The sequence below is a fragment of the Tenebrio molitor genome, chromosome 4, assembly GCF_963966145.1.
Source record: "Tenebrio molitor chromosome 4, icTenMoli1.1, whole genome shotgun sequence".
NCBI classification, from domain to species: domain Eukaryota; kingdom Metazoa; phylum Arthropoda; class Insecta; order Coleoptera; family Tenebrionidae; genus Tenebrio; species Tenebrio molitor.
The window spans coordinates 23,225,745-23,244,676 of record NC_091049.1 but is presented as its reverse complement, the minus strand read 5'-3'; the positions used below and the strand labels follow the sequence as shown (position 1 = coordinate 23,244,676).

Here is an 18,932-nt window from a genome sequence, read left to right as displayed (position 1 = left end):
TTAGTATTCATTAATCTGTACACAGTGAGTTTTTTTAGGACTTTTTAGGGTTTTTAACCCTCTGTTAACTTTTGTCCTCATGGAAATATTCAACCCAGTTTTGTAGTAAAGTTGTGGGATATGATAATGTATTGAAACAATTTCAATTTAATAACCAGAAGCAAGGAATAAGCTACCAACATAGCTATTTTCAACACAAGTAAGCAAAATGATAGTGCATCTAATCATGAGGACGGAAGTTGTGCGTCCGAGCCGTAGGCGAGTGATTAAATGCACATTTGCTCATGCGTGTTGAATCTGATTTTTTCCATGACCATAAAATATAGTCGCGGAATCGAAATTTCGGGCACCATTTTTTTGTCACTTTTTGAATTTTGAGTTAATTGCAGTGAGTGTAATTAAATCATCGCGTTCACCTGCTGCCTACCCCTTATTAAGCCGCAAAACACTATTTTTTAATGTAAATAAATCAAAATGACAAAAACATGACAAGAGTAAAAAATGAGGTTATATTAACGTAAACTGCACATACCTAGCATTACCTATCTACATCACTATTTTTCATAACTGTTAAAAATCACTGAAAAATAACATACAAAATTAGCCCAACAGGGAACTCACGAAAACAGTTTTTCACAACAAAACGTGGATCAACAGAAAGTATTTTCAGAACAGATTTAAAAAACGTTCTGTACAACATATTTGGCGCCCTTTAACGACAAACTGGCAAAACATTACACTTTGCTCACTAGTGATTCAATTGCCATCCTTGCTCACTATTTTCAGCGAGCAAAGACCACTAAAATTCAATGGTCATGGAAAAAAAGGTTTTTTGAATTCCGTTTGCTTCAATTTTAAATTTTTATTAGGCTAAATTTCACTTGAGTACCTGGCATTTGTAATTTTGATATGTAATTGATTGTGTAATTGCTTAACTGCCTATGGAGGCCATTTTGAACATTTAATTTAATTCTTATTATTGAAGTAAAGAACCTTGTTATAACATTAATAATGAATCTATCGTTATTAAAGTAATGTTCATACTATTTTTTGCAAACAACATTTTGTTTGTAAACTGTCTATTATAGGTACTCCATTCTTTATCTTGGTGAGTGGTCGATGCGATCAAGCAAGCCATGGGTAGCTTTGTAAGTTTTACTTTTTTCACCAACTTTTTGTGTGGTGTAAATCAAATATTAACTGTCATCGCTGTCATTCAGATTCAGAATCTTCGTCAAGCATTCATGTCCAAATCTCGCGATCTTAGGTTGCGAAATGTAAATACATATATTATATACGCCGTACACATCGATTCTTAAATTTAACCGTTCCCGCTCTGAAAACCATCGGCGTCCGTCGTCGGTTAATCCGACCGAAAATTATGCCCGTGTCGGGTAATATTGCAAAGAAGTTTGAAAAATTAACCGGATTCTTAAACTATAAACCGGACCTAATTTGACCGGAAAGTGTGTGGTCGGTGTAGAACATTTTGAAATTCCCAAGTAAGTTATTAAAATTTTAGAGAACGATGCGATGTGAAGGTGACACGTTTGAGGTTATGTCTCGGTGCATGTGAATCATGAGCACTTTAACTTGGAAAATAATAAATAGAAAGACTTTGCGGCGTCTCTGTAAGTACATTATTGTAATATTTCAATATTTTTTAACAACTACCAACGCACTTTTCCATTGGAACTTTCAAAAATCCCTAAATTCAACTTGGCGGCTGAAAATTTCCCTAAGACCACTCACCAAGATAAAGAATAGAGTATACAACCATAGGTATCACAAAATGAAGTAAATCACTAGATAATATTATTGTTTAGTCTAAAAACAGCGGTAGGTTTTGTAATTTTCACAAAAATAAAGGTTAACAAGGAGTTGAAAAATTAGCACGTAAAACCCTATGGCCAGTTTAAAAAAAAAACTCACAGTATAGGACTTCCTGTCGTAGTCTGAAATGTTCAACACAAGAAGTCTTTGACCTGGACCCGATTCAACTTTATAACTTTATTTTAAGAAATGAAGAATTAATTAAGAGTGGCAATACCGGTTTTGGTATTCATAAAACGAATGAATCAACGTTGCCGCATTTTAATAAATTTAGTACCAGTTGACAATGCTGTAAGATCACGTGTAAAGTGTGATATCTGAAAATTTATGAACTACATGAGAGCAATTATTTATTTATATTTGGATTTGCGCGATGTCACAACGCAACTAGACACACCATAAAATTCAGACATAAAAAAGTACTTGTGGGAGGACTTGCTTAATTATTTGCACCTGTCATTCTCTAAACGACTTAAGAACAATTACATTTTTTCCATCCATACATCCATACATACCTAATCAATAAACTGATCACTTCAACTGGCTTTTGGTCAGGTTATTTATAAATAACGTCATTAAAGATGACATTTTACAGAATGTATTCACCAAGTACATATTTATACATTTATTTTATAAAAACATAAATAATAATACAGGAGAAGGACAAGTTTCCATCAGTAGTAACATAAGATTTAATTTAAGTACCACGCGAAAATAGTGGTAGGGATTTTTCAAATCTAGAAATTCTACAACACAATCAAATTGCTTCACTAGAAATTATTTTCTCGATAGAGCTCGTGATAACACTTTTTTTAATGCTTTGGTTTCAGCGGATAAAGGTTACACACCTTTAAATTTAAGTAATAATATAATTTCAGATATTGTTGAGCCAAATATACCTGACACTATAGCAAATATAAAACAAAAGTCTTTACATGGGAGATATTTTAAAGAACTGGAACAACCAGAAATTAATATTCAAGCTTCTCATGCATGGCTTAAAAAATCAAATATTCACCCTGAGACTGAGGGTTTTATATTTGCAATACAAGATCGTGTTATAAATACAAGAAATTATAAAAAACACATATGCGGTTTGCAATCGATCGAGATAAATGTAGGATTTGCGGAACTGAAGGGGAAACTATTGAACACATCATTTCTTCTTGCACCGTTTTGGCTCAAAGCGAATATAAGAAACGTCATGATATATTCGCAAAAATTATACACATCAATTTAGCAGTTAAATTCAACTTATTAAAGGATACACAACCACATTATATTTACAAACCAGAAAGTTGTTTGGAAAATGACAATTACAAATTATATTTTGATCGTACAGTTTTAACTGACATTCATATTCAGCATAAGCGTCATATCGTGAGGAAATTCCTTAACATTGACACAGAACATAAAACACAAAAAAGTCAAAATGTGGAGGCGACACGCCGGTAATTATGTTGATAAGCACTGCACTATTACTTGATAGTATTATCCGTAATAGTGTATGTACTCCGGCAAAATTGCCGTGCCGCCGGGTGGTGGAGGGTTAAGTACATAAAAAAGATAATTTTATATTCATTACGAGACTGTCCAAAATTGTAATTTTCTTCACTTTTGTTCTTCGTTATAATTTCAACGTGTCCGCGTTTCCCCTACCCAATTAAAACCACTTACCATTTCATTTATTTATTTTTATCCAAGGCTCTACAAACCAACAAAAATTAAATTTACCACAAAAATATTGACCACCTTCCGAATTGATCATGATCATGAGTTTTAACTTACTGATAGATAAATCACTATTTAATTACAATCTACAATTCACGACCTTAGATCTGATATTTGCATCCTTAACCAATAACCATGTTATTAACCTTGCTGCTGTGTTGACCAGTGAACCTGATGGCTAACCAGAATCACTCGCTCTTTTTCAGTAATTCGACTGAAATCCATTACCTTTCATTAAAAAATTTGTTTAACGTGTTTTGGAACTGAAGATGTGCTCAAATTATCAATTCAAAGCTGAAACCATCATCGGAGAAGGCAGAACAACTCAAGCTGCAGTGGATGAAATAAAAAATTGGTTAGTGGAAGCTTCTCTGCCGCAGATATCCGAAGAATTAATCGTTTTGTTTCTTACGTCGTGCAAGAACGACATCGCAGCTACACAGTGTATCATTAAAGCGTATTTCAGGATTAAAAGTGAAGCTCCTGAATTGTTCAATGACAGGGATATAGACCGCGAGGTCTTGGCAAAAGCCATGAAAACGATGTAAGTTTAAGATTATACACAGTGTGAACATAAAGTTTGGAACAAAATTCATAATAACGTAATGCGATGTTTTTAAGAAAATCGCTCGGACAGGTCGATTTTATTTCGAAAAATGCCATCCTGTGACGTGTAATTTCTTTAAGTGACGTCATCAGTTTTTGCGCAATGACGTCACCATCAATTTTTTTAAATAACAACCCCCACTTTTTTCTTCTCTTTTTTATAGACCCTTCTACTACCTAAACGACGAAAAAAAAAATTGGTACCTTACATAACAATTTTTTTAAGAAAATTGCAATTTTTATTTCAAAAATTTAATTTAATTTTTAATGTAATTTTTTTTTGTATGGGTTTATTTAAAACAGAAGGTTTATTTTAATCGACCAAACAATTTAGAAGATTTACTGCAGCGAATTCGCTCTAAAATGGAACGAAAAGCCCTGACATTATTGAGCGCAGTGTACAAAGTCGCGGTAAGTGCCAAATGGTTGGCAGGGAATAATTTCAACATTTACGTTAAACTTTATTGTTAACCTCAGATGGTTGTTTGTATTTGTTTGAGGGCAATTAAAATTTTTACATTAAAAATTAAATTGATTTTTTAAAATAAAATTTGCCATTTTCTGGAAAAAAAAAATGTTATGTAAGGTACCAATTTTTTTCATTCATCGTTTAGGCAGTAGGAAGGTCTATCAGGAAAAAATGAAAAAAGTGGGGGTTGCTATTTAAAAAAAAATGGTCAGGACGTCATTGCGCAAAAACCAGTGACGTCATTTAAACAAATTGTACGTCACAGGATGGCATTTTTCAAAGTAAAATCGACCTGTCCGAGCAATTTTCCAAAAATCATCACATAACGCTACCATGAATTTTGTTCCAAACTTTATGTTAACACTGTATATAAAAAAGTGTTTGTTAATATATTTGGTGTTGCAGAATTTGCAGCAATCTCCCTGTAAGAATGCCCAACAACACTGTAATCAACTTTTTCAAACTGACCGATACAAACTACAGAAATTTTAATTTGGTGGTGTCGATGAAACTGGCCTTCATGCTCTTGGATGTCAATCAAAGAACCAATCCTCCAGACCAAGTGATTGTTCTGATAGACATAAAAGGAGTAAGCTTTTAATTTGTTTAAGTAGAAATTACAATCTACCTTCTAGGTAAATCTGATGCATCTGACGTGTATGAGGATGGGTGCGATCAAAAAATTTATAGATTTTATCCAAGAGGGAATGCCGCTCAAAATACAGATAATACACGTCTTGAACACCAACTACGTATTCCACAAAGGTTTAGACTTGATTAAAATATTTATGAGAAACGACCTGATGGCACTCGTGAGAGAGAAATGCAACGAGAGGGGCGAATTTTACTTTGTGGAAATTTTCAGATCAAACCGCATCCTCCTAGTATGAGTATGGAGGAGTTTCACAGGGAGTGGATACCAGCTTCGTGTTTGCCCGAAGAATACGGAGGAATGTTGTCGAGTGTTGAGAAATTGAATCAAAAGACGATAGAACAGTTTAGGGAGCTCAAACCGTTTTTTGAAGCCGAAGAAAAGCTTAGGAGTGAATACAAAAGAAATGATAGTAAAAAGTGGTTTTAGGAAATTGTCAGGAAAATTTCGGCCTTATTGCAAAAATTTTCCTACTAGTTTTCAAATAATAATTGTGTAAGTGAAAATGAAATGAATTAATGTAATGTAGGTAATAATTAAATAAACTTGACAGTACATTACATGATGTTTTCCAAATTGTTTTCAAACAGGAATGAATTAAGAATTTTTAAATTTTTTTTCCGTTGACCGCTTCTTAATTTCAATATTAATAAATTATTTTGTCTAAATTATAGTGTATTAATGGACCTCATTAATACACTATTTTTCATTAATCAACGATTTTTGCGATTTTGACGTTTTGATTAAATTTTAAACAACCTCGAACATGCATTGTTTGCAATTACCAACACTGCAGCAGGTAGTGCAGCAGGGTTTTCTATATTTTATAGCTCCATAACTGCACAATTACGAATTCACTTTTTCAAAAGCCGACATTTTTGATTATAATTCGCATGTCATATTTTTCAAAGGTAACTAGGTTTCCTTAGCAACCGTGATTTTTACGTGAAATTGAATGTGAATGGAGTTGACGTCTTCTGTCATTCTTTGTGGAAAAGTGAATGGAAAGTGTTGAAAAATTTAAAAATGGCCTACCCTGAAGACAAAAAAAGAATGAAGGTATTTATAAGGTGTTATTTTTATGGAAAAAGATGAAATTGGTTTTGATTTGGCTTTAATTTCAAAATTTGTCACCAAAAAAAAAAAAGTTTGCGGTCAACGAAAAATTTTTGTAATCAACTCTTTTGTTAATGGGCGATTAATAATCTCAACTATTAAAGCCACTCACTCGCTACACTCGTTCGTGCTTTAAACAGTTTTGATTATTAATCGCCTTCATTAACAAACTAGTTTATTAAATAACTATTATTGTACTATGTATTTGGTTAAGTAACTTAGGCATTTAAAGGGACTTTAATACTGATAGAAGTTGTGGTCATGAGAATGCTTCAAGAAATTGGAGATTTTGCAACAAGTGGGAAATGGACATTATTATAGCGTCATTTTTTCCATTTATTTACTTTACCACACGGCCTGTCCTTTTCTGTGTGAAATGAATAAGATTATGTAGAATCACAAGATCGTACATACATTTATTTAGAACACTCCAACAAAAAATCTTACTGGGAGAAATTGCTAATTAAAATAAAAGTCATAAATACTAAAGTATTTGTCATTTCCCCGACGTACTACCAATATCTATTTTTAAAGCAGCAACGACAAGTTTTCAATATTTTTTAAATAAATACTTACACAAATTTATTATGCAATTGGATTGGTAGCGCTAATGTTGTTACCTCTATAATAAAAATCTTAAAAAGCTATTTATACTTCATGATTATTGCTTTCAGTCGAGCAACCTTCACAAAACTATATAATTTTCTGGTGAACAATTACCTACTCCTACTCGTATCACTAGAACATTTTTAGAATACATGTTTTCATTAATTGACATGAGTTTTTTTACTTCTTGAATAAGCAAAATAATGATATTAATAATAATAATTTAGTTTTACAGGTTTTTCAGTGTTTTGCTCCGCCTTCGCCTGTGCGAAATATCTGTATATTTCCAAGGTCACAGCCCATGACAGAATCTAACACCTCTACAACTCACTACTTGGCACTGAAAATGAAAACATCAAATTTAATTTTATTTATTATGATATTGAGAGTCGAGGAATAAGGGAATATTTTTTGTTAAAATAAATAAAATCCTCCGTAGTGTTTTTCTTTAAAATTAAGTAAACAATTATTTTTACAAATTATTGGTTCCTTGTTCTTTGATTCAATAATAAAATTAATAATCATTACCTACTATTACAATTTTTTACCCTCGAAATTCAGTAAATAGGACTTCAGAAAAAAAAATACAATTTGAAAGAAAAAGTGTTAAGAATCGAACGAAAATGATTATAAATGACTAATTGGGGTTGAAATTTTTTATAGGTTTTAGAAACTGATTTTTTTCAGAATTTTTAGACTACATTTAAAATTTACAAATCACACGAAATTGGAATATTTTACGACGCACTGTTAAAAATTTTGCGGGTCTAAATTATAATATGTACTAAACTAATAATATTAATAAAACATCACATTAATAAACAGATATTTTATTTCTAAACAATAACATTAACTGTCTAACACTTAAATATTTTTTTTTTAAATAAGGTGATTTCAACAAAAATTTACAAGCTACGCTAGAGAATTGTTCCTTTTAACCACACAAAAAATATCATTTTACATAAATTAAAATCATATGAATTCTTAATTTCACTTAAAATTTTCCTCACTACCAAAAGAAAAACACTTTCCTCCATCCAATAGTTATTTATAGTAATAACAGACTAGTAATTAATTCTAAAGTTCTATTGCATTAGTTTATAAGCTTTTACTTGTTCTTCTTCGTCCTTGTAAAATTTCTTCATGCCACGAAAAGAATTATACGTCTGCATACTTAAAGTGGCTTGATGTGGTAAGTGTCCCCCATAATCTAAAGGAATTAAGTCTATTGGTATGTGATTGTCAAAAAAATCACTCATATTGCCTTTGGCTGAATGAAATGTAATCTAAAAAAAAATGAGGTGGTTGTTAGCAAAATGTAAAAACTAGTCTAGCATCCAGTACCATATTGTACAATTCTTTACTCATCAATGGTTTCATGATGATCAATATCTTATCGATAAAATACACAGTGTTCAGAACATGTATCTGTTTTATCTTACACGAGTATCCTTCTTGGACATAGTGGAAAAATTTCCGCAAAGGCCCCAGCCTCAACTTGGTCACGTGAAGCAAACTCAACCCTTTTAGATCTATCAGCACCACCAACCCATCTGGTGGATCTTGGTACAAAGGCAATTCCGCAACCATAAAGATCAGTTTTATGATGTACTCTAAGTTGAACTTATAATACGAGGTGTCTTGCAGCCTCCACAACGCAATGGCGTCGTTTTTGTCCGTTCTTCTAGGCAAAATCGAGACCTGACTGAAGAGGTAAACCTCAAACGCTGCTCAAACCGTAAATCTGACTTACCAGACTTTCATGGCTCGCTGTACGTCTTCGGCGTTCGCGTCTCTGTTGAAGAAGAGTTCCGGCGCTCCAGATTTGCACGTGAAATGCGCGTGGATAGTCTTCTGGGTCGCCTTCAGCTCGTTGAAACAGGACAGCAGGAACAAAACGAGTTGTTCGTCGCTGAGCGGAGGGAGCTTCTGGGTTGAGCACCATTTCTTCAGTTGGTCGAAGGTTTCCTGAGGGACTCTTCCTTGGTTGATGAGGAGTTGAGCGTCGAAGGCGTGCGTTGGTGCCATTTCGCTGGTTTGCAGAAATGAACAGGAACAACGCAATAAATGCGTTGTTTGTTGGATTTTATTTTTTACTAAACTACCATCGTTTTCCATTAGTGGTACAAGGTGTACAGTGTAGTTTTTCAAGTGTCCTGATATCGTTGGAAATGACAATAGTTGTAAGTGGTACCGTGACGTAAATATTGATTTACATGAGTATAAAGCATTGACCGTTGATTTCCAAATTTTAGAAACATATACGAGTAATTTAAATCACAATTACAATTACCAAAAAATTATACAGGATGGTTATTGTTAAATACAACAATTACTTAGATAAGCGGCGGCTATGACTTTGACGGTGTCAGATTTTTCGTATCTTCCTAATAAACGTCAAACAACTGTCACTATGAATTAAATTTTAACGCAAAATAGTTTTTACTTCAGATCATAAAAGATTCATCTTACTTTCGTAATTGTGTTTTCGATAACGGAGAATAGATATATGTACAGAGTTGTTGCCTGTTTGGCCGAGTTTTGGCAAAAATTTCCAAATTTAAATTAAAATAGGTATATGCAACCAAAAATACTTCCATGCATTCCAGAGCATCTGTTGAAATACGTCCAAAATCTCAAAGCCTTCTTTGATCTAAATAATTGTTGACTGCACCATAGTATGGAGAATGACAGATGCAAATAAAAATCCTTCCACAAGTACCTTTTATGTCTGGGTTTTATGGTGTCCAGTTGCGTAAATCCAAATATAAACAAATTATTGCTTTCATATACGAGTAGTTCATAAATTTTCAGATACCACACTTTGCACGTGATCTTGCACTTTGTCAACTGGAACTAAATATATTAATATGCAAAAACGTTGATCCATTCGTTTTATAAATCATTTTTTGAAAAAAAAGTCATAAAGTGGGATCTGGTCCTTCTCAAATATTTCTTGTTTGAACATTTCAGATTGTCAGGAAATTAATGAAATAAATCATTTATGTACAGTCAGGGAGAAGAGTAATGTCGTGTTGAATGCTAGGGTGAAACAAGTCAATCGTCCGGATTGCTGCAATATTTTTTCTGTTGTGTAAACCAAAAAAGCGATTTTGGTTTTCACATCAGACGTAAATTACGTAAATTCGGTTGCAGCGTTCGGGTGATATTTGCGAACCACATCACCAGACGATATTAAATTTGACATTGACCATTGGAAACCGATTATTGAGTAAACGTTTGTTGTGTCTAGTTCGATTCAAAAGTTGAAACCGATTCGATACTAAACAAGTAAAAATTATATTTTTGGAAAACACTTTTTTAAAAATAAAATTGAAGGTTAAAATTTTTTCAAATTGTTTCTATGACTTTAATTTCGATCAAAGTAGAGCCGAATCTCCCAGTTCTTTTTCAGGAGAAAAGCGACTTTTTAAATTTTTAATTTTATCGAATGTGGCACAAGTAGTATCATTTGATAAATGATGAAAAAAAAATTAAATTCATCATAAAATATTTTTTGTTCGACACTGTCAGAATTTGAGAATTTTCTCCTGTGTGAACGGATTTTGATAAATGTCACAACTTGTCAAAACGAAACGTCAAGCTATTTTTAAAGATTTTAAGCGATTTGGAGCCTTTAAGGCGTTCGTCGAACAAAAAACGTTGTATTCAACTCGTTCTTGTATAAATTGGGCTCTTTTTTGGCACTCGTAGGCCTTTAAAACGCTGGTTTCACTCGTGTTTTAAACTGGCCCACTCATGCCAAAAAAGCTCAATTTACACTCGAACTCGTTAAATAAACTACTATTTTCGGCTTCTATAACTGTAAAACACACCTTTACTTTTCAATTTAGGTTAAGGTAGGATTTACCGACGGATGTTGTAAATTTCTGGGGGAGTGCGGTAGCACGTACGGTTAATTTGTTCTTTTTACAGTTACTTTAAAATTAAAATTCGTTACTTTAATTTAGTGTAAAAAAACACATTTCCATGTTTTATTTTTATTAACTGGTGTCTATTTTTTGTGACTAAGAATTTTAATTTTAATAATTTATTTTTTGACAAGGCTCCGTTTCTATCACAACAGAAAATGTTCGTCCTTACAGTTGGTTGCAAAAAAACCGGGAACTGTCAGAATAAAATTGACACATTTTTACAATTGTTCCATAGTGTGAAAATTTCTTACGAGAGATAGGTTAGAATTAGCGTCAAAATTGAATGACATTTTTTTTTTATTATTTGATAAGTATTGTCAAGTAGACAATTAATTGACAAATGAACAAAATCAAATTTACATTAGGAAAATTTTCGTTTCCCGATTTTTTTGCAACCAAATGTACTATCGCGGCCATCCAAAAGTGAACGTTTTTTTTAATGGTTTGATTTTTACTTTAAATCATAGGCATCCTAAAATGTCAAAGTTTGACACTAGCGTTAAAAAAAATATTGAAACTATTTTTTTTAATGCCACATCTCCCTCCGATTCAGACAGCTAGGGCTATTGCAAAGCTAGAAGAGAATTGGTCGTTGGCGGCTGTAGCGAGAGAATTACATGCATCTTTAATATAAAGAGGCGTTCCGCGTTGGCAAGAAAACAGGCTTGAGGGGTCAATACGAATAGGTTGTAGTGACCCAGTTTAAAATTTAAAATTTTTAATTCCCGGTACCGCCACGAGAGCGCGCCAAATGGGAAGGTACTAGCGGCTAGACTAGGAACTAAGGGATGGGGTTGGTACTCTTGGCGAGTTGTGGACGCTGTTGAAAAGCGGAAAGATAGGGGGGATGAAACGGGCTCGCGCGGGCGGTTGAAGGGGGTAGGTCACTTTTGTTTAGTTTTTCGAAACGAACACACGTTGCGAAGAGGGATCCAAGTTTCTCAAATTTGTAAGTTAAATCCGAACCAATTACACTACCGTCCCGAATAGATATTTTGTGTCCCCGTGAAGAATCCGGCAGTTTCTTTTTTGATTCCACACGGGTAATTATTTATCTCACGTTCGTTGTCCGTTGTTTTTGTTTTTGGGTCCAGGACCACGTGGTAAGGGTATGTTGTAGATTTCATTTTGTTGCATGCTGTTTCTTTAAGAAGCGCCCATTTGTTAATTATAAGCGTTATCCCTAAGTTTCCCCCGGGAGGTTCATTTTTTTTGCAATCTTGTAATTTCGGAAATTAGTAGCCGTCGTCCGGACCGCGTGCGTCCATTTTGTTTTTCTTTCACTAACATTGTTTAATGGCACTCGACCCGCCATATTTTTGTTTAGTATTGCCAGCGAGTATTGTATTCCTGTTTAAAGTGTTTTTTTATTTTATCGTTTTTAACTTCGCGCTTTGTTCTCTTTTATTTCCTCATTGTTTAATGTTGCGTTTTGTTTTGCTTATGTTATCCTGGTTTAATGTTGCGTTTGTTTTGCTTATTTTATCATTGTTTGATGTTGCGCTTTGTTTGTTGGGTTTGCTCATCGTTTAATGTTACGCTTTGTTCGATAGAGTTAAACTCGGTTTTTTTTTTCCTTCGTGTTGTTGCTAGATTTCGGAAAAGTTAAAGTAAAATGTTCTAAGTGCGCCCCTGTGGGAGCTAGGTGACAAACAGGAAGTCGTGGGGTAGTTTAGTAAATTTCTGTGGAAGCTACGGTTATTTAAAACCGTTAGCGGGGGCGGACCTGAGTCTTCGCTTATGCGGCGGCGGGATGTTCTCGTGAAGCTTCCGTCGAGGTTATAGAGATTTCGGGGGTTTGTCGGGAAACGGTTGGTTGGGGACGGTGGAGCTAAATATTCGCTTATGCTGTTTAGTGATGCTAATCGTACGACCCCGAGGCGCTCTGTCACTCTTGCTTGGTCGGCGAAATAGTCTGACGTTCATTAATACCCCGAATATCTATAAACGTCGCTTGATTTCAAGATGACTCAGATTATTCTTCTGAGTCCCCTCGCGGCCGAAAGTTTGTTACCTCCAGCTCTAAGCTCCCGTTGGCGTACCTTGACCGCGTAGTTTCAAATAACCATTGTTTTTGTCATTAATCTAATTGTAAAATATGAGTAATACCTGGGATACGGTTTTTGAAGAGGGTTTTTCATCCGTCCCTGTCTGTAATAACTGCACCATAATTTGTTTACTTGTCTTGCAAGCTTTAACTGTCATTTTGTCTGTCATGTGCCCGTTTTTCTGTTATTTTAAATATTGTTGCATTCATCCTGTCATTTATCTTTGTGATGTACTCAACTAGTTAATTTCTTGTACCTCGTTAAACTTAATTTCTGACCGTTGTATTCGTTTCAATTTCTTTTTCATCAAAGTTATTACAGGCATTTTTAATAAAAGGTATTTTGCGTCCCTCACATGTGTGTTTTATTTGCGGCACTCTTCCAACTGGAACCCTCATCGTTTGCATTCCGAACCTTTTCCGCCAAAAGAAAATCACAACGTAGGGCTCCTCCGATTCGATGACGATCACGACCACATTTGTTACCGTTTGCGCAGGTTCGAATATTTGGCGGAAAAAGTAATGTATTCAAATCATTACAAGGTGTTGGAAAGGTTTCTTTACTAAAGTTTACTTTCCCTTTAATCATGTATTAATTACTTCACAGCCTCATTTTTCTTACAACTTATTTATTACAACTTTTTATTATTAAAATAGTAACGCCTGCTGCACGAACGCCAATGAATACAGCCTGATTTAATCTAACAAAAAATACGAAAATTTTCGCAAGCTATCGTTCACTTTTGGATGGCCGCGATTGTACCTATAGGCGGGTATACATTTTGATGACTAATTTATTCCAAATTTTAAATCAATTTGTGACGCTTTTTCGTAAAAAAATCAGATAGAGAAAACGTTTCGTTTAACAATCTCTGCTACGTGTTAAAACTAACATACGCATTTCAGATACACCCTGTATATATCGATTGATCAAATTAATTTGTACTTAACAAAGTCATCCATGGATTTGAATCCGTATGTCTTTTACGTTTAAGATATTTAATTGTGGGATCTAAAGGTACGGTCGATGGGCAAATAAAACTGGGACACTTAAAATTTAAGCTATGTAAATCAAACTATTCAATTGTCAATATATGTATTTGTCAGTTTCTATATAATATGTCATACCAAAGTTAACCTATTTGTGATAAAGCCGCAATTAAACGATGGAAAGTTGTAAATTTTGAATTTGTGACTGATTGTCATTATTGTCCCAGTTTTATTTGTCCATCGGCTGACTTTTAAAAAATTGATTTTGGTTTCCAAAAATTTTGATAATGGAATTTTTAAATAGATCCGAAAAAACTAGCTTCCAGAATTAATTTTGTTGTTAATTTCAATTTTTCGTCAGCTCCTAATCCTGGGTATACTATTGGGGATAAAATACATTTACAAAATACATTTTCTGTCACTTCAAAGAAAAATAATGTAAACCAAGCATTAACGTCAAGTCAACATTGATGACAATTTCAAATTTGTATTAGCTTTTCTCTTGTTAAAAATATGGCACTTTCCACCGTTCAAAAATTGCTTCTTGCTTCTGAGGAATTGTCCATGGGCCAAATTGCCTTGTGGAAACCTTTTCAATTTTTTCTCCGTGGAATTTCATTCAGTGGTCTATTTTTCGGTACCTATTTACCTAACATTTTGCAATGATAAGTTTGACAGTGATAGTCAATGACAATGGTTGATACTAGTAAAAAATAAGGTTATCCATCTTAATACTAGTTTTACAACTTTATGTCACTAAACTGATTTTAACGACCAAAGTAATTTGTCCCCAATAGTACAGCCGACTGTTTGAGTTGGCAGTACTGATTTTTACTTTTAAATGGTAGGTATAACTGGAGTAACTTTCCGTTGTTGACGACTTCACAGTGACGCTTGACAGTTGTTTCTTTGTATCGTTGACTTTTATACATACATAACCTACAATTCTGTCGCTGTTGATTTCACGTCAAATATCTGTCGAAAGACGTATCCGGTTGCAGTATTACAAACAGTCGAATAACAAAATGCCAACTCAAACAGTACTTTTTGATCAATTATAAATTCCTTGTTTCTAAGGCAATGAATTACTTAATATTAATAAAATTCAAAGTGAGTCGTTTTTTGTGCCGGTCAGTGTATATCCTTCAAGCAGTAACATTTTTGCTCTGAAATTATGCTCTCTGCTCTCATTAATGTATTCTACTGCATTTTGTAGTGTTGGGTTAATTTAATACAATTTAAAATCTCCCAATCTCTCGCTGGACGAAGAATACCTTAATATCCTAATAATAATAGATGAGTTGTATAATATTTTGTAATTTTTATGGCAGGACGTGCAAGACTATTTTATAATTCTATGGTTATGGTTGAGTGACTGACATGACCTTGAGAGTGACAGAACGAGCGAGCATGTTTCTCTTTCCTAACCTACAAAACCAAAAGCCACAATTTTTACTTTTACAATATGGAAATCGTTGCAAGTAACGCGTATCTAGCAGTATTTGGTGCTGGCACAGTGATTGGTGCCACTTCGACGTATTTCCTGTTAAAATTTTTAAAAAAGCCCCCGAATGAAGTGTGGAAACCGGGAATGGAAGAAAGGTTTGAGGTGAAATTTAATCCGTTCCAAAGACGTGATCTTAAAAATTCATTTTTAGTTTGACGACCCTCGCGACGAGTATCGCCTAATAATGGGGGTTCGGAACGACCTTAAGATGCAAAAAGGCAAAGTGGCGGCACAGTGTGGACACGCTGCAGTTGCTGCCTATGCAAAAGCTCTGAATCACTGTCCCAAAACATTAAAAAAGTGGCTCAGATACGGTAATGACATTGACAAGTAGTTAGCACGCTAATTGGAATTGTTACAGGAGGAACAAAAATTGCTGTTCGAATCGATTCGGAACAGGAGTTGCTAGATTTAGATAAAAAAGCAAGAAAGATGAATGTGTTATCGAGCATTATACGAGACGCGGGACAAACACAAGTTGCCCCTGGGACGCGAACTGTCATCGCCATAGGACCAGCGCCTAAAAGTGTTTTAGATGAAATTTCAGGACATCTAAAATTGTACTGAATTATCTGACTCAATTAAATTAATTATTTATTAAAATACCGTGCGATCCAAAAGTCTTTCTGTCAAGTGGGTCATGACAGTGGAAACGAATGCCGTTGGGCTGCAGCATATTTGGCGCATATTTAAATGAAAATTAAAAATATGTTTTATTAGTCTGTCCGTATTCTTTGATATTTTTAATTTCACATTTTTTTTATTTTATGGTGTAATTATAATATGTAATGTCATGGCTCACTTGATAGAAAGACTTTTGGATCGCTCGGTACAAACTTGATCACTTTTCATTCATCCCCTTTAAGTAATTAAATAAAGGATTTGTTTATAACAATTTTATCTAAGAGTATAAATCAAAATCATTTTCTGTTGTCTTAAGACCCAGACATTGACAATTTGAGATTTGAGTGTTTTGAATTTTGACGGAACCAAAAAAGTGATACCAACTATCAAGAACCGTCAAAATGACAGGTATAAGAGGGGTTAGGTTTATCAACCAAACAATATTAACTAAATCAGTTTGTAATAGTTTTAAATTACAATTCCTTAGAATAATAAAATGTTTTGGCCACCTAGTTTTCGTTGGCTAAATACGAGGCATCATTTCATTTTCTTGTGTCGAATTTTTTTTTTTTTTTTTAAATTGCCATTCCCGTTTTTAGCCATACGGCTTTTTACGGTACCTTTCGGTCGGCCGCTTTTTCCATTACAATTCCTTTTTGCCTTTCTCAGGTGATGCGACGGGGCTCCGGGGCACTTTCCCCGGCCACCCACGCCCATTCCACCTCACATTCACAGACATACACAACAACATTTATACACCCATGGGCGCCTTTTCCCGACGGGACTCGAACCCGTGCTGACCTCGCGGTAGTGGCCGAAAGAGTGTTGATCTTCCTTCCACCACCCTACCGTCAGCCCCGAGGAGACGGTCGAATATTGACAACAGGCAATGAATGACAGAAATGATATTTGAATTTGACACTTGCCAGTGGCTTAGAAGTTATGTTTGGTGTAGTGTAATGCGGGACCGTATCGTCGAAAGGTGGCAAACCATCCTTTCCGATCCAAGCACCCTACGATATCACAACCATATCACAATCATTTTGGAACACTGGCACTGTAATAAAATAACCGCCAAAATTCAAACATTTGAATTATCGAAAGAAACCCGCGAAATTGAACAAATTGGCCATGGCGTGATCGTCATCGAAGCGGTAAAACCCCTACGTTGTGTATTTTGTACAAAACCTGCAGGGTGGGCAAACTTTGAAATAAAAATGCATAAATCGGTGGGAGGACGCCTGTATTTATTTTATGCGTACATGAATTCATGAATAAATACATTCTCGTTTTCATTTACAGTGTTATTTAATCTGGGACAAGATCACTTACCTAATAACTTGACACATGATACAAGAAATACATAACACAATAAATTTGTCTACCGACCTCTTGAGGAAGGTAGAAAAAGCAGTTCCCCTTGGGCTGGTACCAAATACCAAAATATATAACTAATAAATAACAACAACGGCCGCCCAGAACCTAACCTGAAATACAAGATCAAAGCGGCACCGTGAAACAAATGATAATTATACTATTACGAATAGACACTGTAAATGGGATGAGTAAAACCCCCAAAAATCATTCACAAACGATGGCGCACCATAATCTTTTCAATCTCTAAAGTTACACAACATGTTATCTCAGATTGCGCAACGAGGCTCAAGATTACAATGACAGACCACAGACAATCTAATTCCCTAAATGAATATCACGCACCTCGGACTCTCAGCTCTTCAAGATAGCACGTGGTCCCCAATCGCGAAGTTAACCTAGTTCTCGCCCCCCAGTCTCCTAATTTCTACCCTAGCGACGTCGGGTCGTCCAAGTGCAGTGCCCTCGACTTGTGTCCTCCGAATCGCCACTACGAAGACTACATAATTATGATGAAACAGAGGCCGTCCACCGAGGGCGGTCGAGAAGCTCTACGGCCAGGATCACACGTCATGAGAGAGCCCCGCGAAGGCGACGTCGGCCGTCTCACGTACGGCTCCTTTGGTAGGCACTCGTTTTTCATTGCAACGTGGAAAATCTGTCCACGCGTCGACAACCTAATTTCGCCCAAACACGTGCCCCGGTTTTTCTTGCGGCAAATGGATGACCGTTCCCTAAATGGACTCCCGTTTTTCCCTATTTAAATCGTTGACGCAATATGATCGGTTAACTGTTCCTCCCTTCCTAACCCTAACTTTGAAAATGGACTCGCCCAACGGATTCCGACGGTTCGTCACTACCGAAGTCGAACTTTAAAAATGGACTCGCCCAACGGATGTTTACTGTCCACCCCTAAATAACTCTAAGACTGGACGCGAACCCGACCAACGGATTCCCACGGTTCACCCCTTACTCACTCTAACTTTGAAAATGAACTCCTCCAACGGATTTTAACTACCGGATAACTTTATTGCGACGTTCCCCCAAGAATTTCCCCACTCTCAATTCCTACATCTCCGGAGCTTATCGGAATAACAAAACGAAATAACATACCTGCTAGACACTACCTACTTGTTGTCGGTAAGATCATACTACCTGAATTCCAACGCGCAAACTGTCGGCGACACACGAGATTCGCAACTTCGCACCTGTAATCGACCAACACGTGTCTCCTCCGCGATTGGTGGATGTTTAAACAGCACGGCTCTGATTACATTGACAATACACAAGAAAATGCACGACTTGAGATTCGTAACAGCAATAACTACATTTTCAACTAAAACAATAACAATGAAAGTACGAATGAAAGCGACGGTTCACCAAACATCACCCACCACCGTTCCACAGAATAGAGAACAATCAGAAGTGCATCACTGCGCGGC

At 35.3% G+C, this 18,932-nt stretch overlaps 3 protein-coding genes across 4 annotated transcripts; 2 read left to right on the top strand and 1 right to left on the bottom strand.

Annotated features, from left to right (window-relative positions):
* Positions 1-3,755: 3,755 nt before the first annotated feature.
* LOC138128754 (retinaldehyde-binding protein 1-like) lies at positions 3,756-5,892 on the top strand. Its single transcript, XM_069044932.1, has 4 exons — positions 3,756-4,108; positions 5,045-5,228; positions 5,275-5,451; positions 5,505-5,892. Exons 1-4 carry the CDS (start codon positions 3,834-3,836, stop codon positions 5,718-5,720), a joined length of 852 nt encoding a protein of 283 aa, XP_068901033.1. The 5' UTR covers positions 3,756-3,833; the 3' UTR covers positions 5,721-5,892.
* Positions 5,893-7,882: 1,990 nt separating this feature from the next.
* LOC138129802 (retinaldehyde-binding protein 1-like) lies at positions 7,883-9,322 on the bottom strand. 2 transcript variants are annotated; one of them, XM_069046102.1, is made up of 3 exons: positions 8,767-9,322; positions 8,358-8,714; positions 7,883-8,299 (listed from the first exon to the last, which is right to left on the bottom strand). In XM_069046102.1, exons 1-3 carry the CDS (start codon positions 8,956-8,958, stop codon positions 8,099-8,101), a joined length of 750 nt encoding a protein of 249 aa, XP_068902203.1. In that variant the 5' UTR covers positions 8,959-9,322; the 3' UTR covers positions 7,883-8,098. The 2 variants fall into 2 exon arrangements, with proteins under 2 accessions (XP_068902203.1, XP_068902202.1); XM_069046101.1 differs by having other exon boundaries at positions 7,886-8,299; positions 8,358-8,718; positions 8,767-9,314.
* Positions 9,323-15,352: 6,030 nt separating this feature from the next.
* Positions 15,353-16,392, top strand: LOC138129018 (peptidyl-tRNA hydrolase 2, mitochondrial-like). The gene is made up of 3 exons (XM_069045263.1): positions 15,353-15,594; positions 15,644-15,806; positions 15,854-16,392. Exons 1-3 carry the CDS (start codon positions 15,451-15,453, stop codon positions 16,057-16,059), a joined length of 513 nt encoding a protein of 170 aa, XP_068901364.1. The 5' UTR covers positions 15,353-15,450; the 3' UTR covers positions 16,060-16,392.
* The last annotated feature ends 2,540 nt before the right edge of the window (positions 16,393-18,932 follow it).